Source organism: Megalops cyprinoides, chromosome 10 (assembly GCF_013368585.1).
Source record: "Megalops cyprinoides isolate fMegCyp1 chromosome 10, fMegCyp1.pri, whole genome shotgun sequence".
Taxonomy (NCBI): domain Eukaryota; kingdom Metazoa; phylum Chordata; class Actinopteri; order Elopiformes; family Megalopidae; genus Megalops; species Megalops cyprinoides.
The window spans coordinates 26,706,739-26,733,085 of record NC_050592.1 but is presented as its reverse complement, the minus strand read 5'-3'; the positions used below and the strand labels follow the sequence as shown (position 1 = coordinate 26,733,085).

Genomic DNA, 26,347 nt, shown 5'->3' with positions numbered 1-26,347 from the left:
ATCTTTACATTTTACCCTCTGGATCACCACCCTCTGACCTTTTCTGACCCCATTGTTATTACAGGATGCCTGAGAGTAATTCAGCATACAGTAAATTATTTTCTGTGCCTAATAAAGTTTCATGCCGAATAAGTCACAGTTGGGAAGTCTGAAACATCTGTTTGATGGCAGGCATTGGTGTTCTGGGTAGAGGATATAAGTGAGGTTTGAGGAAATCTGGGGCTAAAATGTGCATGCTCTTTTGTACCCCAGACCTCAGAGAGACCTCAGGAGACTTCAGACTGACCCTAAACTGACCTTACCTTGACCTCAGACTTAACCCACTGTGCCCTTGCGGTGACCTCAGTCGTCATTCACAGTGATGTCGTCTCTGAGCTCATGCTCCTCCCTGTCCTCCCCATGGCTCTGAGCGCGCTCGGAGAGAGAGAGAGCGCGGTGTCGTTCAGGGCTCCTCTTTCTCATGGCCAGCGTCAGACTGTAATGGCCGGCTGCTCGCTGTCCTGTTGTCAGCCGTTTAGCTTAAATGAAGTGCCTGTCCACCTGCCAGCTCCCGGGAGACCGGGATAAGGCTTAAGTGGTCTGGTGGTAGAGCAATCATGTATCACTACCTAACACTCCCTCGTGACTGAATACATCTCTGCTCCTACCTGCTCTTCTGGCTCCTCCTTTCCTCGAGCTCCTCTCCTCTACTTCACAGGCTGTGCTGATGATTACATAGTAACCAAACAAAGTAATACCTGCATGAGATAGGATAATATCACCTTGTTCAATTCCACAACTTTCTTTATGTCATGTTTTTTCTAACAAAATCACTTACTGCTCACCATGACCTTCGATGTTACAACTAAACCTTCAGTGTACTTTTTTGCCTTTTAAATGTATAGCTTTGTTGCCGTTTAGCTTTATAATTTTAACATTATTATAACCAATAATGCCATACTTAGCTGTAGAAACATTGTGAACAGCCGATAAATAGCCGTGAATGGTGTTGCAAAGCAACACTCCAGGGACAGCATCAGCTGAACTAACAGTGCTGAAAATGTCTACACGTCCGCTCAACTCAAAGAAGTCAGAAATGTGCACCTTTTTAGAATAAGGTCAGACTTCAGCTAGTGTTCACTTTTGATTTTGAGACTTGTTGAGTTTGAGACTTCTCAAGACATCTCAGGTCGGATCAGCTGTCAAAACCACCACCAGCCAGTGATTTGCTGTTGCTAAGTTACTAGCTTGCTCAGGCTACTTCTGCTCTGGTAGCTATATCACTGGCTATGTTTCCATCAACAATCCTGAAGTCCAGTCTCGCAGGGTTATGTTGAGAAATATTTCTCAGTGAAGCCTGAGACAGAGAAACAGGTGTAGTTTGCGCTTAACTCTGACAGCTTCACTTTCCTAATTTGTAACCACTGACAGAAGTAAAGAGCTGAAAACGCTGAATGTGCATTTGCGTGCCTGTTTGTCTGAGTTGTATTGAAAATGTTTAAACGTTAAATGTAAGATACATTGTGGTGGTGTGGAAAAGAGCCTCATCATTCCCCAGACTGTTGCCACGGGTCTCCCTGGGTTCTAATTGGTCTCGTTTGGCAATCGTATGATTCCACTGCCTGATGGGAAACAAACGATTTTTTAATTTGCACCAATCAGGGCCTGGGTCTCTCCTGCTGACTGGGGGAAATGAATCATTCTGTCATGATATCCCAAAGAACCAGCACTTGTCCAGGATTCTGAATTACATTAAATCTCCTCCGGGGTGGAATGCGAAACACAGAGGTCTTAATGGATTTAACAGAGAGGCTTCTAAAACAATCCCACAGACATGTATCTCCGCATAATAAACATGCCCCATTGTGATGTCAGGGCACGAGGTTAAAATGTCACTTCATCATCAGACACCCTCATGTAAGATGGCCTGTGTAGCCAGAGTGAACACACAGCATGGGTTTAGGTGGAAGTGTGCTGCATTTTACTGAACAGTTGAGCCTAGCACGGTCATTTACCATATAGTTGCAGACTTTTGTGTTTTCTCTGAGGTAAAAAAGATATTTTGCCTATTTGTTTCCAGAGGCTGTTTTTTGTGTTATGGTAATGTAGGAGGATTTCTGTGCATACGACAGTACTGAAGCAGCGTGAGGATCAGGAATCTGTGGATTGGGGCGAGTCCTGTTTGAAACCGCAGGGGGGTGATCGCACGGAGGGCGTCTCACAGAGCTGCTGCTCTGCTCCTCGTACCACTGCTCCGTAGCGCTCGACAAGTTGCATATCACATGACACATGCCTTATATTTCATTCATCCATTCATTCATGTTTTTGAATGTGTTCCAATTTCAGCAGAGGATCCACCGAGCATAATAGCAGCAGGCTGGTTTTCCTCATTATCTGCCACCTACACCACTGTCACCAGCGCCTGTATCAGCTGCGTGGCCCTAATTTCACCTATGGATCCTCTTTTGGTCTGCAGATGCGTGTAATACATGAATTCATGCCAGAGGCACTGCGTCGAGATCAGTTCAAGATTTTTTCACAGGCTGATTGGAATTAGGACTGGATTGGGTAGTCTGAACCTGGATCAGTTGTTGGCCCTAGACAATATCTGGAACGTAAATGTGACAGCAGGCAGCCAAGGGTTCCATGAAATTTATATCCAGTGAGCAAAGTTGGCTGAACTAACAGCGCAAGTGAGAGTTGCTTACATTCTCAATGCTAACAACCAATGGAGGTTGTTATACTGACATTCTAAGGTTGTTATACTCAAAATTCTCATGAAACATTTTGATCACTTACTTCAATCGTTTTGTTGCTTTTTCAAATCATGTGTTATGCATATATTATTTTAACAGTAACACTGCCAAAATTAAAACACTGAAAATACTGTAGACAAACTGGAGGATATTAAGATACTTAATAATTTCTCATATCTGAGAAAGCAAAGAAAATCTTAGCGAAACCCCATCAGTTACAGCGTCCTGGCAGTGTGGGATAAGTTACAGCGGAGAGGGGCACAGACGTAGCAGGCATACTGGAATGTCTGTATAATCCTCACTGCCTTATCTCCTTTGCGCATTCTCTCTCTCTGAAAAGGATTGCTCTGTCAGAACAGAGACTGAACAGAGCGTATTAAAGGCGCAGAGATTGTCGAATCCAGTCGGCAGAGATGGGTGGAGCCGATAGCATTGGGGGTGTAGGGTGCGGGAGATGGTATCTCGCCCCCGTGGGACGCAGACGCTGGTGAAAACGAAATGGAGAGTGGTGGCGTTTGTCACAGCTGATATATTCCCCACATTTCATCCGAAGATTACATACTGTACTTAGCGAGCTTCCTGCTGTTCTCTGCCTCTGCCTCTTAATCTGAATCACGCTGGACGACTCCTTCAGCGAGGTGCTTTGTGTTCTCTTTGAGGTCGGCTGGTTGGCTGATTAATTTAGAGCATAGCGGGCACGTGATGGTTGGTGTTTTGATCCGACACAGTGAAATGTGTTCGCCTCTGATTTCAGTGTGTGTCCAGACCAAAAACCTGCCCCCTTGCTCTCACTCTCTCCCCTCGCCCCCCCTCCCCCCCTTTCCCCGTTTTGATTGCCGCGCGTTTCTGCTGGGGGCCAGAGGGTCCCCGTGTCTTTGTGCCTTTGTGTTCTCTCTTTGCCCTTGCCCCCCTCCCAGCACGCTCGGAGGACAGAGGGCTTCTCATTCCGCCGTGAAGAGGGCCCTCGCCGATCCGCTCTGTGGTCCCGGCGCATCAGAAACATGGTTAAACCGCTCCCTGATGGATCACAGCACAGCCTCATATACTAACACCACCCCCCGGCTATGCGCTCGGACATGGAGACAAGGCGCTCATAAAACATGCACTCACTCACACAAATTGCCCAGAATATACAGACATGCAGTCAAGCACAGGCCAATGGGAACTGACAATCAAGCACACTTGGACATGGATACACACACACACACACACACACACACACCTAAGAGGGCACTATGGACCAATGAGAAACACAGAAACATTGATTGATGGCAATTACTTAATATAACACAGTGGACTAATGGCATCAGACACATATGAATAATAAACAGCATAAATAATAAAAACCATAAAGGGCGACCTCATTAGCCGTCAGTCTGTAAACCCTTATGCACACAGACTTCTCCAGACGTGTGGAATAGGCAGCTCTTGGCTGGGAGCGCATTTCAATGGTGGCGGGGTGTCAGAGATCAGGCTGAAACGCTAAACCCGCGCAACGGAGACCTACACCGAACGCAAACCTCAGTGGAGCAGGCTTTAAGAGTAATACGCCTTTCTAATAAACAGATCCGTGTCGCACAGGAGATGGAAACTCACGCAGAGTTCAATAATTAATTCCTGCACTGAGGGATTTGAGAGAAGCTGATCGGCCTGGATTTTTTTTTCTTATTCTGTTATGATACAAAGGGGCTGTTTGAAGTAATTTGTCCCTGAGAGAGACGCTGAATCCCATACACGCTTTGATTTAGCAAAGCAAATTTAATTTTGTTTGCTTTATGCAAACCAGCCGGGGCGCTGGCTGGTCTGATTTCACTGGAGGGGAATCCGCCGCTAATGGGACCGCGGAAACGTGAGCGCTAACAGAATTACGCTCGTGCATATATTTAATATAGCTGTGTAATATACCCAACACGTCAGTTTAAAAGCACAAAACCCATCCGCACTCGGTTCCTTTGAAACGAGAGCTTAAAATAATTGTCTAGGTTGCTTTTTTTCCCATTATTCTGTCCACAAAACACTTGTTATGCATGAAGACTGTGTTTCGTCTCGGGCGTTAATGAAAGCGGCCCTGCTCTCTTTGCTGCCACGCGCTACATGCTTGGAATGCGTCTCTGCGTCTGTCCAGAATGTTTCTTAAGCATTTTTTTTTTCCTGTGCGAAAACTACAGAAAATTCTGTCTCCTTTATAATGAAAGACCTCATTATTTCTTCCTTTCTCTCTCTCCCTCTCGCTCCATGTCTTTCCCTCTGGTTCATTGTGCGAGTTATTATTCCTTAAACAAGACCCCGTACCTTCGGATGAATGTTTGGTTAACCTCTGCAGGGCCTACTCAGGGCAGCGGATGGAGTGAGCTCCTCTCCTCAGTGTTGGGGGGGGGGGGACTGTGATGCTTCTCTTCATGACATCACAGTGTGTTCTCTTTCTTCATCTGCCTCTGTCAAGTCACCCCTCTAGGACACCACATGACCAGTGAGGGAAATTACCACAAAAAAGGGCAGTCAACAGTTTTTTTTAATTCAAACCTCATCATTTTCTGAGCCCACAATAATCAGAGGACAAAGGAGAACCCATTTTCTTTATGCCTTCTATTCCTGAAAATCGTTTCTTGATGACTCTTTGGTCTTTTGTTATACAAAGTGAGCCAATATATTTTCATCGCCACCGCTGTATAAAGGTCCTAATTGGATTCCATTAGTATATTACTTGACATGACACAAGTCAGCTGCGTTTGAATTTCCATTTGGAGAAAGTGCACTACATTCATTGAGAGATTTCCTTTGTTGAGTCTTGAATATTGTAAGCCAAACTGGCTGTTCCCAAGGCCATTGCAGAGCTGAAATGCACTGTTTCAGCTCATCATTAATGGAGAGGAAATAAAATCTGCAAATGTGTGTGTTTCTGTCTGCCTGTGTGTGCATGTCTGAGTGTTAAAACATGTCTATGTGTGTGTGTACATATGTGTGCGAGGGCGCATTTTTTATGCATCTCTAGATGTTACCATTTCTGCAGTTTTACATGGATGCACTGTAAATGTCATGCATTTCATGTTTTGTTAGATGCGGGGATGCAGTGTTTTTCACAAATATTTATATTTTCAGTCCAGACCTGACGTGGAGAGATGTCCAACACCTAATCGCAAAAACAGCAAAAATACCAAACCCTGTGGAGCCTGGCTGGAGCATCAATGGGGCGGGATATCACATTCACGACAGGTACTGCTGTGTCTGTTCATGATTACTACACCTATTCACAACCGTACCCCCTATTCACTATTAATCTGTTCTCTTCACCACTACTGTACTGCTGTTTGCTACTACTGTACCCCTGTTCACCATTGATGTGTCTCCTATTCTCCATCACTGTACTACTTACTGTTACTGTTCCCCTTTTGATTAATTTGGGAGACTTTCAGTTGTGCACCAGTATAGTTACATAGACTTAATCATAATCACCACCATAATAATTTCTGCTGTTATGACAGGTGCTTGGTCCTTATGTCTCCACCAGGAGCAGTGCTGAAAGCTAATAGATTTATTCTGATATCCCTCAGAGAACAAAAACAGGGAGGGCAAAATGCATGTTTATTAAATGTATGGGGGTGTTTCAGAGCGTCAAATTGAATTGCTTTGAAGCAGCTGCTTTGCTAGACATGATGTAAACGCTTTTACAACACTTTAACAACACTTTTAAAACATCAGTCTGACAGAGCGGCGGGAGCCATAGAGGTGTTATATTAATCAGTCAGAATATTGTAATGCATTTTCTACAGGGTCTTACTCAGTGTAATGTATTTTCTATGGACTCATTCTCTCTCTCTCTCAATATTATGTAGTTCTGCAGTCTGTGTATCTATCTCTCAGCGTTACAGATATTAAATTGATCTGTAATCAACCTCTTGCTCTGAAAAAAAAGGAAAATCATATTATAATGTGTTCAATTCCCCGGGTTTATAGGCTCAGTTATATAGCTCCAGCACTGGGGGGTTTTAGAGAGACTGCAGCATGTGGAAAGAGGTTGGTCAAGGCAGGAAAGTTGACGTTAGGGTCAGGATTACAATATGTTGTACGGGTTGAGGGCAGGGGGCACAGATCTCTCTGTTGTGGGTCTGTTTTGAAGGGGGGTAGGGCTTCAGAAATGCTGATTCTTAGGACCCACCCTCTGCTTTCATCTGATGGCAACCGTAAATATGTCACCCGCCACCACCAACGCAGTCTGGAGCTAAATTTACTGCGTATAAAATATGGTGCTGCTTTTATTGGTTCAGTTCTTTGTCAGTGGTAATTTATCGCTTGCTGCAAGGCCCCATGATGGCAGTATGTTCCCAGCTGAGAGAGCGCTAACCCCCGGTGCACTGACACAGTCTATCAGACTCACAGAGCATTCCGTTCACCGTGTTTGTACAGTCTGTCAAGCTCACAGAGAATTCTAGTCCCTGTGCTCACAGCCTGTCATGCTCACAGCATTCTATTTACAGTCTATTATGCCCACCGAGCATTCTACTTACGGTGTTCACACAGTCTGCTACACTCACAGAGCATTCTACTTACGGTGTTCACACAGTCTGCTACACTCACAGAGCATTCTGTTTATGGTGTTCACACAGTCTGCTACGCTCACAGAGCATTCTGTTTATGGTGTTCACACAGTCTGCTACACTCACAGAGCATTCTGTTTATGGTGTTCACACAGTCTGCCACGCTCACAGATCATTGTAGTCACTGTGCTCACAGTCTATTACATCCACAGAGCATTCTACTCACTGTGCTCAGAGTATGCCACACTCACAGAGCATTCTACTTATGGTGTTCACACAGTCTGCGCTCAAAGATCATTCTACTCACTGTTCTCCTATACAATCACAGAGAGGGGTCACTATCTTTACTGTGTTCACACAGTCACAGTTCACAGTCACACAGAAAGAATGCTGTCCTCGTGTGTTTTCATGTGAAAAATACACCTAACAGAAAGAGCCCAGCATGAAAGGCAAAACCACTAGACTACATCTTCAACCAGTTCTTACTTGGCATAATGCAAACTAAATTTTAAAGCATGAATGTTGCAAAATGTATCTGTTTTATTTTTGCTGAAGATATGAAGACACCTTCATTAAACTATGAACTGAAAATAAAGAAAAAAATCTCAGAAATGGTACACACAATAAAAATGGAGGGATATGTTTGAGCAGTGAAGCATTATATAAATAATAAATTCTGGAATTCAGCTTGAGTTTGAAAAATTATATTTGGTTCATAGAGAACTGTTGGAGTGTTTATATTTGCTGCATTTTGTTCCATATCAAAATAATTAATTGCAGCCGTTTGCAATATAAAAGCACATTACAATGCAATTAAGAAAGCAAATGAGACCAAATGAGCTTATGTGATAGAGGCTGGTGTGGGGGGGGTTGGGTTGCTGTGTATATTGGGGGGGTCAGAGAGAGATCTGGTAAACATTCTTTAGCGGATAGCGAATGTGATGATGGTGATGTGCTCCACAGCCTGAAGCTCTGCTGGGGCCTGTGTCTCCTCCCTCTCCATGGTCCACTGGGGAGGAGCCGTTTCCCACATGGCTGACACTCCCACATCACCGCCAGCAACCACACCTCTAACACTAATGCCTGATTGGTTCATTCCACACCCCTACAGTCTGAGCGGCAGAAATTCATGCTCCTTGACCGCATTGCCCCTCAAACATGGATGTGTTAGCAGGCTGTTGCTGTTGAACTCTTGATATGTGCTCTGGGATAATACTGTGAGTAGATCCATGTTGCAGAATCTTTAGATCCACCTGTCTCAGATCCCCAGTGCCATGATAGATGTCTCCATCACCCTATAACAGCCCACTGTGAAACACAGTAACATCATAATCCTCCTCCTATGGAAAGAAAATAGGAGCAAACGTGTACAATGTGAGGTGTAGTAGTTGTGGTTTACTGTATGAGATTTAGCATATTAGGTTTAGCTTGTAAGGTTTACTGCAGCTCCTTCACCTCACCTCAAAGCAGCATTCCATCCTGATAGGTCCCCCACGTTGTCTTGATGACACCATTGACAAGACTAGAAGAGCCGTGCAGACTTCAGTGATGCCTCACAGACAGGAGCACAAGATCTGAGCACATCACGCTGTTCCCAGAGACAAGCCTAGGAGGATCACACAGACGGAAATGATAACATAGAGACACGAGAAGGTGTATCACACAGCCCACGATATTAATATAGAGATAAGGCTAGCAGAATTGCACTGATCTCAAGCCATAGAGACAAGACCACACCATTCATACAGATCACACTGATACCATAGAGAGAGAACCAGGAGAATGTATCTTCTGTGCTCTGGTCAGCAGGCCTCCTTGCTTGCTTTTATATAAATTTCTGAACAAAGTCTCATTATCTCAGGACATGCAGGACTAACTACATGATTAGGCCAAGATCGGGACATAATTTATTTATAGACTAAAGTTTTTGGTTTCATTGGCTCACGATCACAGAATAAATTATCTCAGGATCTTGGTAAATGTGCCACTTTTACTATAATGTACTCCCGCCTCTTTCTTTCTCCTACACCGTTTCTCTCTCTTTAGTCCAGATTTTTCCCTGGTGCAGGCTCTCTGGTACCGATCCAATTTGCACAATGCGCAGAGCTGTCCTGCTGCCCACCAATCTGGAAAGCGGCTGGATCAGGGGCCAGGGGTCAAGCCATGGCGCTGTGTGAAGGGACAGTACAGGCTGACCAAAGCAGCTCTGCAAAGGAACAGCGGGTCAAAGCCATCCCCCTGCTAATGGGCCTCCTATTATTCATTCCCTTTATGAGCCATTAAAATATAATTGCTACACAATTTACATCCCAGCTAATATGGCTGGGGATAATTTATTATTTTCCATAAGCTGCCTTTTGCTCAAGTTGTCATTTGCAGAGGAAAAATGAAAGGCGCTTTTTAGAAAGTGCCTCGTCAGACCCGGTCAGTCTTGTTCTCTGTTGGTCCTGGGTCTTTGTCTTCATCCTGGACCTCTCTTTGACCACACTCTCTAGTCCTGTACCACTCCCTGACCATCCTCTCCAGGTTTTTTTTGCTCTCTGACTGATGTCCTGTGGTTACAGTTTTCCCTCTCTTTAGTATCAGGTTTAGGGGTGCTGTGTACTGGTGACTGCCCCTAATAAACAGCGTTGTGAGGTGTCTCTTGGGAGGTGGTGTGAGGTGTCTCATGGTCTGTTTTTATGGGGCTGACCATGGCAGGTCTTCTCTCAATCACCTCTGATTTTTCTCAGGTCTACAGGAATCAGGGCCTTGTTCTTTTTAATACTCTCATTCTCTAATTGAAGCTAATAGAGATCAATTAAAATAATTAACTGCTTTGGCTGAATTAAGTTGGGCTGTTGAATATATTAGCAGGGTCTTGTTGCGAGGGTCACAGTGATAACCAGGCCTCCGACTGCTGCTCCCTCTCCCCTGTGACAAACAGGGGCTGTGAGAGGCAGCGAAATGCAGTTAATGGCCATAAGAAGCAGTAGGGGGCAGTAATGTGCAGTTAGGGCTAGAATACATTATGCCATCCTCCACAAGGGAACCACTCCTTGGTCCATGCATTACTGTGAGGGCTTTCTCCATCCTATCTGCTGTGCGCTGTGACGTTCAGTAAGTGCTGACAGAGGGGAGCACCACAGTGATGAGCAGACTGAACACACCTGTGTGTTCTGTCCAGGTGACATCCATATCGTTAATCTAACCGGTTAATGTGTGCTTGAGGTTGTTGCCAGGGTCACTACATTATGGAGACATTATGGAATGAATTTTTGTGTCTTATGTATAATATATAACATAATACATAGTAATATTTTGTTCATAATAACCAGTCTTTCTCCATATGTCTCCCCAACCCGCCCTTCATTCCCTGGGCTCCTGTTAGTTGAAAGCAATTGTGTGGAATGTGTAAGAATTAAGTGTCCCATCATTCAGGCTAGACATGCAATTAAAACGTGACCATGCACCAGCCTCCACCAGCCAGAGCCAGAGTCCTGTCATTATAACTCACTAGCACAACTCTGCCTCAGAGAGCTTTCACACACACGCACACACACACACACTCACTCACTCACTCACTCACTCACTCACTCACTCACTCACTCACTCACTCACTCACACACACACACACACACACACACACACACACACACACACACACACACTCATGCACGTGACCCATATGCACACACAGATAGCCAGGAAAACCAGATCATAGTTACCATTATACAAGGTAAATTTTTTTTTTGTAATTTTCCTCAAAATGTAGAAGTATTATTGACAATTTAAATACAAATGGGAATTAAAATTACAGACCTATAACTGCAGTTTAGCCATTCAGTTCAAACAGTGTTTTTCCCATGGCCGCACCGTAAACCTGTGCAGATTAAAGGAGTTTGCAGGGGTTTACAGAGCTGCAGGGGATGACAGATCCATTAAGGCCACCGCACACTCACGCATCTGCGTCTTACCACACCACCATGTAGGCACACTCACTGTAGAACCGTTACCATGGTGTCCTGTGATAAAAAGTGTTACGGCACGCAAGGGGGCCGATTTTTAAGTTGCCACGCAGCTGTTGTAATTGATTGCTTTGTAAGTGAACATGTCTTTAACCTTTTAAAGGTCAAGCCTAGATGGAGGCCATCCATCCTGGTGGAGTTTGGAGCGCCTGGTCTAATCTGTCTTCAGCGATTTTCTCTTTGGGCCTGAGTGTGTGTCTGCAAATGCTGAGGTACTTTAATTACGAGCTGAATAGGAAACAAGGGGGAATATGCCACACACAAAGGGCTCCTCTGAGATCTCACACTGTCCCATTCTGTCTAATGAACATATGCCAGGAACCCAGGCCCTGTCACAGAAAGCGCGCTGAAACAGAGCCAAAATGGAGACTGAAACCAAGCCAAAATGGAGTCTGAAACGGAGCCAGAATGGAGACTGAAACTGAGCCAGAACAGAGACTGAAACCGCTGAGGACTATGTGCAGAAATTCTGTTCTCAGAGCAGGACACTGACATTGTGCTGCATTGTGTAGCGGTGAAGTCTTTGCCTGTCTGCAGTGTGGTTTTGTAGGAAAATAGTTCTGACTAGGCCAACTGTTGTCAGCCAAAGAGAGGGGCCCATACCGAGGTGCATGCCTCCTACAGGGTGCCTGACTTGTCAATCATTGTTGAACACAGCCTCTGCTGAGGTTATCAGTGAAAAGCGACAGGATCAGTGTATTTGCATTCAGTCGAAAGGCCAAGCCACAGGAGCAGTGGATTTATCAGAACCTAAACTGGGGCACAGTCAGGGAGTCTCTTTATGGAACACTGACGTGTTGAAAAGAATCACTTTCTGTGCATCCCTTTATGATTGATGGGTACGTCCTGTCAGGAGGGAGGACTTCTTCTTAGTGGATATTCTTAGAATAGATGGCAGTTATCCTTTTTTGTTGAGTTGCTGGCATGATTCCTCCTAGAGTATTTACTGTTTCAAGTTTCCATGTTGCCACAAATACTGAAGTGAGGGGTCTGACATTCGTCCCTCCCATGTCAGGAATTTGACATCTTTTTTTTTCCTAGCTGTCAGGGGAAGGGTTTTTCTCGAGTCAAGACGAGCGTGTCATCGGTTTGAAGAAATTTATGTCGGCAGTTTGTCAAACGTGCAGGCAGTCCCACTCCAGGAGAGCTCTAGCTGTGGTCATAGCTGTGAGAACCAGCCACTTCTGTGGCGTTACATGGTGTCAGACCCTTTACCTCAGGAGAAGTTGAGAAATTGAGCCAGCCTTTACCAGTCCGTGCCAATCTACACCTATCTGCGAAATGTACAGCAATCTAAACCACTCAATGCAGCCTTGAGAATATACCTGTTTATACTAGGCTCTATAATCTCAATTAATTACTAAAGGCTATACCAGGTTATACCAATCTCTATCCGTCTGTTTCTATCTGGAAAGTTTGTAATGTAATCTCATGAATGCAGGCGTTGCTTGTTTCCGGGGTTTACAGTAAGCTTTTGTGTTTCTGTAAATCACGGCTGTGTATTTCCCCGCAGGCGCTGGAGAGGGCTCTGCAGAGCTGTAAAGACCAGCCCTCTCCCAGGGCTTTGCTCCCGCCTCTCTCTCACACAGATAAATTAATTAAAGGGACTTTTATACCGATTACTTTGTGCCTGCGGATTGTGTACAAGCCTAGCGAGAGTCAGCTAATTAAAGATATGATTCATCCTTAAGCACTCGATCAGGCCCTTGAATAATGGAACTCCGAGTGGGTCCAAAAAATTAATGAATGATGGCCTGATCTTTAATTGTTATATAATGGGAGAGGCAGTGACACCGTGGGAGGCATCAAGCTCTAAGAGGCGGGGGGGTCTCTGTCCTCCAGAGGTACTGCCGGGGGGTGGAGAGTTAGTTTAAGGATTTGGGCCTGTATAAATGGGGCATAGTTCTTTCTATTTTTGTCACTGCCATGAGAGTTGCTTCACTCTAGGTAGAAAAAAAAAAAATCCTCATGGAAAAAAGTACTCTGTGCCACTGTGTGTGTGTGTGAGTATGTGTATGTCAATGTGAATGTGGGTGCATGTTCAGATGTGCATTCATTAAAATCGTAACCTGCAACATGACAATGCCACATGCAGAACAATGGCTGTCCAACAGATATGACTGGTGATGATGTAAGTGCCCAGCTGAGGAACGCACAAGCCTTAGGGAGCAGGCTTGCTACCCACTTGTCCTTTGTGCAACAAGAGGCACCCATTGCGTACTGATAGAGCTGGTGAAACACACACTGCTCTTGAGAGCTCTGCCTTTGTGCACACATTATCTCAGTTTAGAGCATAGCTGTCACAAGGCGTGTTGTCAGGCCTCATAAGGCTGGTAATCAAGACTAAACCATGGTCCAATTAAAGTGGCTAAGCCCTTCTGGGGCACTGCTGGGAAATTTATCGAACCTGAACATTGTGCTTCGCACTTCATCCAGGAATGTCCTGCAGTATATGTCAGTGTACTGTGCTGTCCTCTAATAAACTGATTCCTAACTTAATGTGCTATTGGGTGCTGGCCTGCAGGGTTGTTTAGCAGGTCAGTGAAAGGGGTGTGGCCCATTGGGACATGGTCTGTGAAGGCCTGTTTGAAGGGAAAATTATGATTGTATCCTGTCTTCTTATTTTGTGTGTGTGTGTGTGTGTGTGTGAGAGAGAGTGTTTGTGTGTGTGTGTGTGTGTGTGTGTGTGTGTGTGTGTGTGTGGTGGGGGGGAGTGGGGGGGATGCTCTGCTGAAAGTCCATCACTGGCGCTGCCAAACCTGTCATTTTCTCCTGCCATATTGCTTCATTGTGCTTTTAACTCTTTGCAATGTAATTGACGTGACATTTGGAGAATGTTTCTAGTCCCATTTATAGTTTTCTCTTTGCATTTTAAAGTTGACTACAGTTTTTCCTCTTCATTTTCATTGTTGCAAGGCCTTTACCAGGAAGTGTCATTGGTTTTACATGGTTTTAAAAACATTTTAAATATATTTTCAACACATGAATTGATGACATGAATGATCATTGCATATCTTGCAGTTGAGTAATAAAGAACATAATACAGTGTTTGATGCTGAGGACAAAGGCTTTGATGCTGTTAGATTTAATCAAGATTCCCTGTCTCTATTGCTTAATTAGCCTCAATCAAAAATTATGTGTTTGGCATTTTGGAAGTAAGAGCTCAGTATGAAGATTAGAGGTAGTGGAATTTTCAGTTGTGAATGTTGTGAGGTCTGGACAAATAAACAGCCCAGCAGCTGTACAGCAGTGCTGAAATGGCACTGACTGAGATGCACGATTAGCTAATGTCATTCTCTGATGCCACTGACCCCAGCACACAAAAAACAAGCCAACACATGACTGTGCTTCATACGGAAGAATAAACATTCAGCAGAGTAGTCTTCACTGTCTTTGTGTTTGTTCTAGAACAGCCCTGTCTGGAACGTTCTACTATTGGTCCTGCCTGTGAGGCGCCGTTCATGCCAGTAGTATAATTAGACCCTTTTATAGTATATTTGCATTATACATGCAGAGTTACCTAAAATATATATTTTTAAGGCATGGTATTTTTGGCGACTGACAGCTCTAACAAGTACCCATAGGTAGACCTGACAAACACTCTTCTCACTGTGTCAGTAATGTCTAAAAATAATGCCACCAGATGTTGCACAATTCTTGATCAAAGTGTTTATAAGTGCTGATTGTCATTGATAGCCATCAGCGTTAACTATTCATAAACTGTTCAAAATATTCATTCAAGCTTATAGAAAGGTATTATACAAGCTCTGAGTAGACGATGTGCAGGTCACGTGGCTCTTAATGTCATGCCATCACCTCAACTAAAGCGTTAGAAACTGGTGTGGTCAAAGTAAAAAACGTATAAATTTGGATGACATCATCTGATTCCTGGAACCTAGCTCCACAGGATTTAATTTTTATTAAGGTTTTAGTCTTGTCTGTCATCTGTATGTTTTCCATCAATGCATTATGGAAACACACACACGACTTTAAATAATGAAAGCACTTTACCAATTTCTCTCCAGTTGCAAAAAAACTCCATTAAAATGTATATAACACTCGCGGCTTTGAAGAGTTAGACGTAAACTTATGACGAAAATAAACCGCCACTACAACCGTCACAGCATTGTTCTTAGGATAAAAAGACGACACTTAATTATTTTTCGTTCCTGTAGATTTTGGAATGTGACAGCAGATTGCCGTGGGGGGGGGGGGGCTTCGGTCGAAAGAGAGCTGCGGGGGCCGCACCGGGGCTGCCTCGTCAGGGACCGGTTTTGTTTACCTGCGGGATAAACAGATGTGGAGGAGCACGGGGTACAGAATGAGCCGGGCTCATCACCGGGGTGATCGGAAGGGCGAGCCTCCAATCAGATCACAGACCGTCCGCGCATTCCTCTCTGCTTAATTACGGGCTGTTGGTAACACAGAAGGTGTCACCAACCTTTTTATGCAGGGACAGATGGTGTCCTTTTTTGAGGTCCTGCCAGCGCCCACTTTCTTTGGTGTCGAACTCCTGGGAAAATGACCTAACTCGCAGCTGCTTAGTGCGGCTTGAGTGGCTCTTTAGAAAGACTTCTATCGGGAATTAACGGAATGTACCACTGCAGGTACAGGGGGTGCGTGTGCCAATATCGGTCCCCAAAAGTCACTACAATACACTGCCTTGTCGTCAGCATGCAAATCAGCTGTAATAATAACCGCAGCGGTGCCGCTGCGCTCCGACCTCAAGGCATCCGCCGAGATGTTAGCGAGTTTGTTTGTTTCGTGGGAGACCGACTCTACCTCCGTCGAGTCCAGATGGCGCAAAGAAGAACTTCGAATGCAGTCCAGGGGAGGTCACGAAGGGACAAAAAGTGAAAGGGTCCCCACACAGCTAGAGAAAGGGCCCGCGGAGAGTGGGGGAGGGACAGGCGCGGGGGAAGGAGAGAATAGGGAAAGGGTTTTTTGCGGTGTATTGGTCAGCGCGAGCTGAATGGGACCCAGAACACGCAGCCTGCAGATGTGATACGTGGGAAGACGGGGGGGGGGGCGTTACAGGTCCCGCGCTGTGAGCAGGGAGCTTATCAGCTGTCACTCACCAGCGAGCACGGTTTAATACGGGCTCTATTCCCACCCTCTGTGTGAGCAGATCGGTCCGATCCAGCTGGTGACATGGAGCCTCTCTTGTAGTCTCTCATTTCTTCGGCGTTGTATTTAGTGTATTGTGATAATGCACAGTGGTATAATAAGTGGTATACATGTACAAATGTCGACACAAGCATCTCTTTTTGAAAACGTAATTGTAATTACTGTATTTTGGGAACGACTGTGGCAATTTTTTTTACAACTTAAGATACATATGAAATCAAATGTCATGCTTTATCACAGCCAGTTTTAGTGCTTATTGTCCTTAATTGTCTTGATTCCTCATTTTGATGTATGTCAAATAAAGTAAATATGAAATAATATAATGACAAATCTACAGAGCATCTATATTTTTTTCTGTTGCTCAGCGAGAAGTCATATTTCTCTCAGATAAGTCCTGCTTCTGACAGATACGTAATATGTGTGTGTTTATGGCTGTTGTAACCCATGGTGCTGGCCATCTGTATCGATCTGTGGTGGGTGTCATGTTTAATGGCTGCGTGGTTCCCAGTTCAGGGCAGGGTGTGAAAAGGATACATAATCACTGATGGCATGAAGGTGACAGGGTCTGTATGTTGACAAAATGTTACAGGTTTATTAGGAGAAGCCATGGAGAAGGCAGTAAAACTCAGTGCCGCTGTCAGAGGCCAGTCATGTTTGTTGTGACAACAGCTGCCTCATAAAATTGGCTTCAATTTTTTTTCCCTTATATTTGATAAAAACACTCTCTGGGGATAACTGAAGGAGCCCATTTTGTGTATCTAAGTACTATTTAAGGCATTGATATTGCCCAGTTTTTTTGCTGAAAACCTTAAGTATCTTTTTTTAAAGGACAGCTAAACTTCAATACCCCTTTTTCTTATTCTTTGTTACCTTACACTTCGGCCTGCAAAAGAAGTTTATTGAATCATCTCGGCAGAAGAGTCTTCATCGATTGGTTTCTCAGTTCACACTTATGACTCCTCAGCACCTTACATTTCCCCACTCCAGACAGAGAGTGGAAACTTGAGTGGTAACTCCCTCAAACAAGTCAGTACAATCACAGTTTGGCTGTCTTTGATCAAATAATCCATTTATATTTTACAGGGATGGCATTATTCATATATCATTCATTATATTACCATTATTGTTATTAATTATAATAATATTGTACTTTATTAGTAAGATTATTACATTTTAGGATTTAAAATGAAATGAAAAGTGGTCCCTTCAACATTGTTGCTCTCTGCCTACAGTCCCCAGCAGGCATAGTGACTTAGGGAGGTAGTTTGAGCTGCTCATTTCAAACTCAAAATGCAGTCTGGGGGTTTGTATGAGGCTTTGATTGTCATAGTGTTGATCATGAAACCACAATATAATTCCGCATTAGTTTATTTTATCACTTAAAAAGTAAAGGCTCCTTGGTGTGGATTCCTACCATAGTAAAGCTGAGAGTGAGAAACAACACACACATTATGTGTTGAAATTATTCTTCAAGAGTACTGTATTAGTGTTCTCAAACACAAATATAAAGGTACCATTTGGGCTATAAAGAGGAAGTGTACCCTTTATAGATGTGTAATGTCTGTTTCTTCATGCCTCTCACACCAATGCACTTATGACTTGATTTGATTTGATTTGTGTGTTGATTGTCCTGATTGAGAGAGAGCCACAGAATCTCATTCTCTCTCTACCAAGTAACACTCAGAATGCATGCTGATATTGATAATGGTTCACCTCTTATAATAATAACATTTAATGAAACAGTTCAGAATAATAATATACTGATATATTCCTCTTAATTGTAGATGATTATGTCACATCTGATTATTGAATAGAGTCTTGTCCCCTTGAGATCTAGAAGGGGACATTGTGTCTGTGTTTTTGTGGTGCTGGTTGAACCTAGAGACGATCCCTGTACCTAGAACACAGAGAGAGAAGTTCTGTCTCAACACACACTGAAGTAGAGAAAAGAAAAATCAGTAATGAGTTTTCTGACAAATGGATTGTGATTGGGGCTGTGCTGCTTAACAGTCTGTCCTGCAAAACATGTATTTTTTAATATAAGAATGACTAATGGGGCTACAGACTGTAGGACAGCATGTTACTTAAATTCAGTTCTCAATGCAGTTCGGCTGAGCAATTATGGCAAACACCACCCCTTCTTCAGGCCATGATGGGAAGTCATTGAGTCAGAAACAATCTCGAGTGACTCTTTTCTCTTCATAGATGATCACATACATACACACTAACTCTCCCTTTCTGTCCCTCACTCTCTCTGTAGGTATGGGTTTGGTCTCCTGGATGCAGGGCTGATGGTGCAACAGGCCATAGGCTTCCAGAGCATGCCCCCCCAGAGGAAGTGCTCACAGGAAATGACCTTTGACCCTGCCAGGTACTGTGGGTGAAGTGAGGTTGGCAGCATAATTTTACTGATATTCTGTCTATTGGCCAGAGAGTCAGATTGCTGTGCCTCACACTTGAAGTTCTGTCCTGTTTTTTTGAAACTGTTTTCATTTATTGGCTTGTCATGAAAATCCTTGGGTTTTGGGTTGAACAAAATATTCATAAATAGTATAGCAGCACATACTGGAGCTTCCTAGAGGAAGTAGCATGGATTGGTGGAACACAGAAACTGAATCTGGTTGTAGCATCAAACATCTGTGGTGTAGTGGCGGTCTGCATACAACTTTTAAACACACACACAAGGGTGCCTTTTTTTGGTAAGGTTTGAGGGAAGGTGTGCGTGTGTGTGTGTGTGTTGGTGCTAATTTCAGTCCTGTTTAACAGAGAGTGGATTGCTGGGTAATGTAAGCCACATGCACTGCTCTGCATTTGCTTTACTGATTATGCAGCTTTTAGGATCAGCGTATTATCATACTCGCGTTCTTACTGTAAGAAAGCGTTTGGTATTACAAGTACCTTAGCAGACAGCATGTTGATTTATATTGATTTTTGCTCCTCCTAGGATTCTTCCCCCTGGAGGAGTGGTCAGTGTTCACATCCAGTCCGATGGCTGCAGGGGGACGGACAATGCCATCAACACCCTGGAGCATGTACAGGTAAGGTGACCAATCGCCCCATTCCGTTCCGGTCTGTCTGCATATCAACACCCTGATAACCAATCACCACTTTATTCTGTTATTCAGTTTACCTGTAATGCAGTCACCTCTTTCTAATTCTTTGCATTATAGGAGTGAGACTTACACTCATTTTTCTTTGAGGTCTCAGAGCTTCAGGATAAGAGTGTCGGAGCTTTACTTGTTGTCCCTGCTCTCCCGCCAGGTCACAGTGAGCATCACCAGCGTGTGTCGAGGCGACCTCTCCGTTGACCTCATCTCCCCGTATGCCACGCGGTCGCAGCTCCTGGGGACGCGGCATAATGACGTCTCCACCGCCGGCCTCAAGAGCTGGACGCTGATGACCGTGCAGTCCTGGGGGGAGGACCCCCACGGCACCTGGAGACTCAAGGTGCGCGTTTAGCTGTCACTCTCCCCTTGTCACCTGTCAGTATCTGTCATACCATAGCAGTGTCAGTGGTTACATGCCAGTGTCAGTGGATCCACTGTAGGGAATTTCCTTTAGAGGAAGAGTTTTAGCTCTCTGTAGCTCTTGTCCTCAATACTCCCAGAGCGAGGGATACATTTGGACATGTACATGAGGTGAGCGGCTGACAGGTATTATTTGGCTATACCGCTGCAATGTGTCCTGTCTCCCTTTGGAATAAATGCATGCCCATCACCTCTGAAATATTCTGCAGGCCTTTGATTAGGGCCATATGTTCATGGTTCACACACATTGGCCCAAAGTAGATTTCTGGAGGTGCATACTGTATATCTTCATGAAATTCCATTTTTAATTACCTTTGGGACATTAAGTAATCTCAAATATGCTGGGTTTTTTTCCAATATTTTGCCGTGTACAGATGTCTTTAAGGGCTTTCGCCTCATGCAGCAGGGACACTGTAATGCTGCTTCTGCTTCAGTGATGACACCAGCAGTCCTGCACTGAGAGATTTATTCAGACTGGGCACATTCAAACACACACACACACACACACATCATCACACATACACATGTTCACTGCACAAAACACATGCATGCATCTGTTTCCAAGAATATTTTCAAGGCAGGAAGTGTCTTATTGACTCATTTTGATACTCTTAAATCACAAAACTACACTCCCTTGCCATACAAATGTACCCACAGTAAGCTACACATCCACACCCCCCAACCCAGAGAAAACTCACAATTATAGTAAACTGCACACCCCCCACAGAAAACAGTACTTACACCATCAAACCCCAATAGCAACCTCAAAACATCAGTATCCAACAGACACTTCACACCAAGACAGATGCCTACTCCCTATTTAAACCTCATACCCCCACAAATACACTTCCAAAAGAATCCTCACATCCCCCAATGACACCCCCCAAGCCCCCCCCCCCCCGCAGCAAACAACACCCAGACACATCCCCCACAGAGACGCATACCGATCTCGGAGGTTGTCTCGGTGAGGGCAGGCAGGATATTGATCCATATGTGCCGTCAAACAGTTTATTTACAAAACAAATCAATGAAGCATGCAGAGGTCTGGAGTTGTAGCCTGTTACATCCCTCCACGCCATGATAATGATGCTATGTTAATGCTTGGATATCACTGTGCCTCTCCATGCTAATGTTGTGACATAACTTTGACAGTGCCCTGCTAATGTTGCAAGATCTTTCTTCCACGCTCTGGTAATGCTGCGACATCATTTTGCCCTTGCTGTGCTGGTGTTGTGACATTGTTTCGGCCACACCCTGCAGGTGACGGACAATAAGGATACGGTGGCGCGATGTAGGCGTGGAGAGTTAGAGGAAGCCGCTGGTGCCGTTCTCAGTGTCACCCTCACCCTGTATGGAACCTTTGACCCACAGAGGCCTGACAAAGGTGCGATACCAGAATCAGAACTGGGTCTGTCAGATGGACAGTACAGTGTGTGTCTGTGTGTGCCTGTGAGTATGTGATTTTGTAAAGTGGCCTCGTTTTAATCACAGTACATATTGCAGTCTTTTAATATATATTGTTTTATTTATATTATGTTGTACTATGTATTGTATTTACATACATTGTATTTTATATATTGTAATGTAATGTTGCAGCGATGTGCAGTTTTACTTTGTGGTAACTGACACAGTGATGTGCAGTTTTACTCTGTGGTAACTGACACAGTGATGTGCAGTTTTACTCTGTGGTAACCGACACAGTAATGTGCACTTTTACTCTGTGGTAACTGGCACCGTGATGTGAAGTTTTACTCTGTGGTAACTGGCACAGTGATGGGCAGTATTACTCTGTGGTAACTGGCACAGTGATGGGCAGTGCTGTTTGTCTCACACCTGCACAGCGGTCACAGGAGTTGAACAGTAATTATGGAGGGAGCTCTCTCTGCTGCGCCGCACACACGCTCATTATCAGCATTAGTGGGGGTTATATTAAGAAGTGTGTGTTTGACAGACATTGAGGGGAGAGAAACGCTCGACGTGTTTCACATCACACCTCTCTGTTCTGCTCAGCATACATACCTCAAGCTGCTCCCCCATCTGCTGTCGACACACAAAGCTTAGTGAGCCCTTTCCTGTCCCCCTGTCCGAGATGGAGAAACCCCAGGGGTCACACAGAGGTCATGCTCATCATCAGTCACCTGTTTGACCCTGTGACCTCAGGGAGCTCAGTAACTTCACAGTCAACTAGTGAACCACCATGCAGGTGTACAGTTCACTGTATATGGATGACATCGTGTGTGTATGAAGTTTGTGTATGTATGTGTAGCACTGCCTTGTCATTGCATACCTGTTTGTGTGTGTGTGTGTGTGTGTGTGCAGTGCACATGGTTGCCTCCCTTTATCTCTTCCTGCAGCAGACCCATACAAACTCTTTCACTGATTCCGCTCTATGGACACCCCCCCCCCCCCTCTCTCTCAGATACCACAGAGCCCCTGCAGAGAATTGTGTCCATGGGAAAAACACACCCAGTCCCCCTGTCCAGGAACAGCCAGCGGAATGACGTCTCTGTGCAGGAGCTCATCCAGAAGGAGTTTGAGATGGAGAGCCGGCACAGGGTTACTGCTGAAGACATACCCATCCCTCTCCAGATAAAGGTACAGCCCCGCTCACATCAAGGGCTTTAGAATTTCAACAAATCACCAGCACCGTTGTATTAGCCAAGGATTTCAATTTCTCATGACCAAATTTTCATGATCAAAATCTTATGTTAAAACATATCAGGAACGGCAGTTGTCTGTACATGAAGTATGCATATTAGGTTGTCAATAGTGCTTGCCCCAAGTGCAGGCTGAGCCCTGTAAACCTGGCATTGCTAGTTTAAACCTAGGTTATGTCATTACCCATCTGTAACTTTGCCAGGGCTCCCTAGGACACCACCTTGTAGAGACTAGCTAGGCGCCTATAGGTTACCTGTGGTCTCCAGTGAGAGGAGTGCCATGGCAGCATTTGGCACTAGTTTTCTTGTTGTGGTCTACACTTGCAGTGACATCATCACTGGTGAGTGTGCTGGGGGACTGCATGGTTTATGCACACATTCAGGAGGCTTAGTGTTGAATAAAGAGTGCTGTTGCCTAGTGATTGTTTCAAAGTTGGGTGAAAAGGGAGCAACTACCTTTATTATTATTTGTACCATGTTGTCTCTGTAGAGGAGGCTCTGGGGTTCCGGGGTCAGGTCACAGTATTAGACTGAGACAGGGGCAGTTCTGCAGGTACCATGCAGTCTGAAGAGAGGGAGCAGTCAGGGCCAGTCCAGACGAGTCCCCTCTTCCTCAGCTCAGCTTCCAGAAGGGGTGTGTGAGCTTACAACAGACAGGGTGTACTATACACCAGTCTGCTATATGCTATATAGTCTATTTCAGGAGATTCTAGTGTGTCGAATAAGGTATATACTGTTTTGGTATATGGTAAATAATGAGTCAGTGAGAGGTATATGTATCACTACAAAATATACAATAAATCAATATAAGCTATATAGTGTGTCAGAATAAGGAATATAGTGACTTGATATAAGGTGTTATAATTTGTTACTATAATGTGCAGTATGTAGAGAGTTGGAATAAGGCATATAGTATGTCAGTATATGATGTTGAGTTGGTGCAAGGTATGGAATTTCTCACTATAATGTACACATACAGTTCGAATTAGCCATGTAGTGTATCAATATAACAGATATTGTGTAACAGTATAAGGGTTACACTCAGCATAAAGTTTATTGTGCTCCAGTTCAAGGTATATAGTGAGTGGGAATAAAGTATATAGCAAGTCAGCACAAGAGGGACAGTGAGTCAGTAGAATGTGTGTAGCAGCCAGGGTAGGCTGTGCCTCTCCTCTGTGTTGTTCCCCCAGAGGCAGGTCTGTATGGATCGTAGGAGCGTGAAGAAGAAATAAATTGAAAAAAAAAAAGAGAATAAATCAATGCTTAACTAAGAGGCGAATGCAGTGCAAACGTGAGGCTGTGGTTTTCCCTGGGCGGTGCTAGATTGGTATGCGCTGGCGAGGAGCGTGTCAGAAAAGACTCGGTCTACAAATAACGTCCTTTGTTTGATCCATTATGGACAAAACCTCTGCTCTCCTGGGGGGGGGGGGGGGGGGGATTGTGTGGGGAGGGGGCACTAGGGGGAGGTTTCCTGCCCAATCAACAAACAAAAACCTCCCATCTGTGGAGAGAGAGCGCAGAAGAGAGAGGAGAGATGATCTTTCTGGTGAAGGATTTGTAGTCATTTTGTTTACAGTAGCTGTCACCTTGATTGGGAGCATCATAATGTCCACGGTGCACATACACATACACGGTCACGCTCTCAGAACCCCAGGGATCTGTTTTTTACTCTTGCTTTGTGACTAAATGAGTCCACTGTTGCTCTCATGTTCACTCATGCCGTTTTTCTCCCCACAGAACACAAAGCTTAAGTTTCATTCGACCCCATCCTTTTCCTCACAAGATATGGATGATACCAATGGTGTCGGGTTCAGAGCTCACCTGGAGAGCCTCTGGAACACTCTTAGGGACAGAGTGGAGTCCAATTGGCTGCTTTATAAGTCAATGACAAAGAATCAGTCTCCTCAGGTAAACGACCTCACCTGTGCGTGTGTGTCCATGTATTTGTGAGTGCGTGTTCACATGTGTGTATCAGTATATGACGGATTGTCTCTATCACAGTTACGCTGGACAGACACGGCCCTGCAGAGATTCCTGGGGGCAGGGCAGACGGTGGGAGGGGCCTCAGGGGCAGAGATACGTGAAATGCGAGAACTCAGCAGTGATGCGGGTGGACAGTCAGAGCCCCCTGCAAAGATGAGAACGCAGGTTCTCGGCAGCGTCGCCACAGATATTCGAGAGATGCGCCAGTTGAGGGACACCTTGAGGGCGAGCGGAGGGCAGCGGGTGAGGAGAGGTCGTCTGGCGGGGAGGGAAGAAAGGCGGGCGTGAAGGGTGAGCAGTTTCTCCCTCTACCCGTCTCAGTGTCACCCAGAGAGAGGAGGGCCTTACAGAGCACAAAGACTGTACATGTGTCTCCTCCATTACAGAACTGTTCTCTAACCCCATATATAAATTCTTACATTGTTATGTCATTTACCCTCTAACTCTTATGTACTTCCCCTGTAAAGAGCATGTACAGCTTGAGACCTGCTCCTTATCACATTAACAATGCAAGACATTCTTGTCACTGCTACACATTTCAAATCTTCTGCCTGCTCATGATGAACTACTTTATATTTGTATCATTTTTACCTGTGAACATAACGCCTCACCTGTGTGCTAAGGATGTTTATTATACTACAATGCCCGTAACTTTTTACAGCATAATTTCATCTTCTTTGGTTAAATTACAGATAACTTTTTAATCCTGATAGCAGCGGCATGGATACACAAACATGGTCAACACTTTTATCATTTCATTAAAACTCACCATGACAAAATGTAATTACTCAGTAAGCTCTTTTTTTCAGTTTTCCAGAAAGGAAACACAGTTTAATCAAGCCTCTTAAACTCAATCAGAGATTCAGAATGAGGATCACAGGGGTTCTTCTAAATTATTCAAGTGTTGCTTGATTGACAACTATTTACTGCCAAAACAAAACAAAAAAAATGAACATATGACGAGTTTGTGCAGAACTGTCCCTTCACTCCTCAGCTCTGTGAGGAGCCAGTGCCTACACCCCTATGCCAGCTTTCATCTCGACACCTCTGTGTGTCTGTGCTACAGTGGACATGGAGTGGAGTCATCCTCATCTCTGGGCATGAAGATTAATTTTTGAAAATATGGCATTATTGCACATTTGAACACCAACTCCATTGTTACTCCATATCAGACACCCAGTTTCCCAATCACAGAACCTCCGTCTTCAGCAGAACGACCATTTCCCAAATCACGGCCCCAGGTTTAGCTCTGTGAAAGGTCACACACAAAGCTTCCTACTTTACACTGAGGTCATACAGACAATATCTTTGATATCAATCAATCGGTCCATTCAAATTTATTTGTTACTGTGCATTTTTACAGTGAAAAAAATGCCTTTTTCACAGGGAATTGGGGAAAAAAACAGAGAACCCTAATACTTAATATTGAACGCCAAACATTAGCATATAGCATCCATACAGAACACCAATACTAACAATCAATGTTGAACAGCCACCCTGAAAATCACTAATGAAATTCAGAACATAAGCACTGGGACATTGTTATCTTGTGTGATAAATTATATTGCAACTATTATGTAACTGTATATCACTGCAAGCATCAATGACTGCGGGGGCCAAGACCACAATGGTCATAAATAGGTCAGACTTTTGTCATAGGTGTGATGCGTAAAACATGTTCTGCAATTTTCTTAATTACGCATGTAAAGCCCTATGCAGACAGGAGTAGGGCAGTTGCCAAGAGCTGGGGCTGTTGACTGGCACTCATGCCAAAGA

General features: G+C 44.4%; 1 protein-coding gene across 1 annotated transcript in view; it reads left to right on the top strand.

Annotated features, from left to right (window-relative positions):
- The window catches only part of LOC118785043 (PC3-like endoprotease variant B), a 72,850-nt gene extending 47,991 nt beyond the window's left edge, over window positions 1–24,859 (top strand). Inside the window, exons 13-20 of the mRNA XM_036539568.1 lie at window positions 5,835–5,948; window positions 18,665–18,775; window positions 19,349–19,442; window positions 19,666–19,851; window positions 21,192–21,315; window positions 22,360–22,526; window positions 24,326–24,496; window positions 24,590–24,859. Coding sequence (XP_036395461.1) covers window positions 5,835–5,948; window positions 18,665–18,775; window positions 19,349–19,442; window positions 19,666–19,851; window positions 21,192–21,315; window positions 22,360–22,526; window positions 24,326–24,496; window positions 24,590–24,859 — 1,237 coding nt within the window. The remainder of the gene's footprint in view (window positions 1–5,834; window positions 5,949–18,664; window positions 18,776–19,348; window positions 19,443–19,665; window positions 19,852–21,191; window positions 21,316–22,359; window positions 22,527–24,325; window positions 24,497–24,589) is intronic.
- Window positions 24,860–26,347: the final 1,488 nt, after the last annotated feature.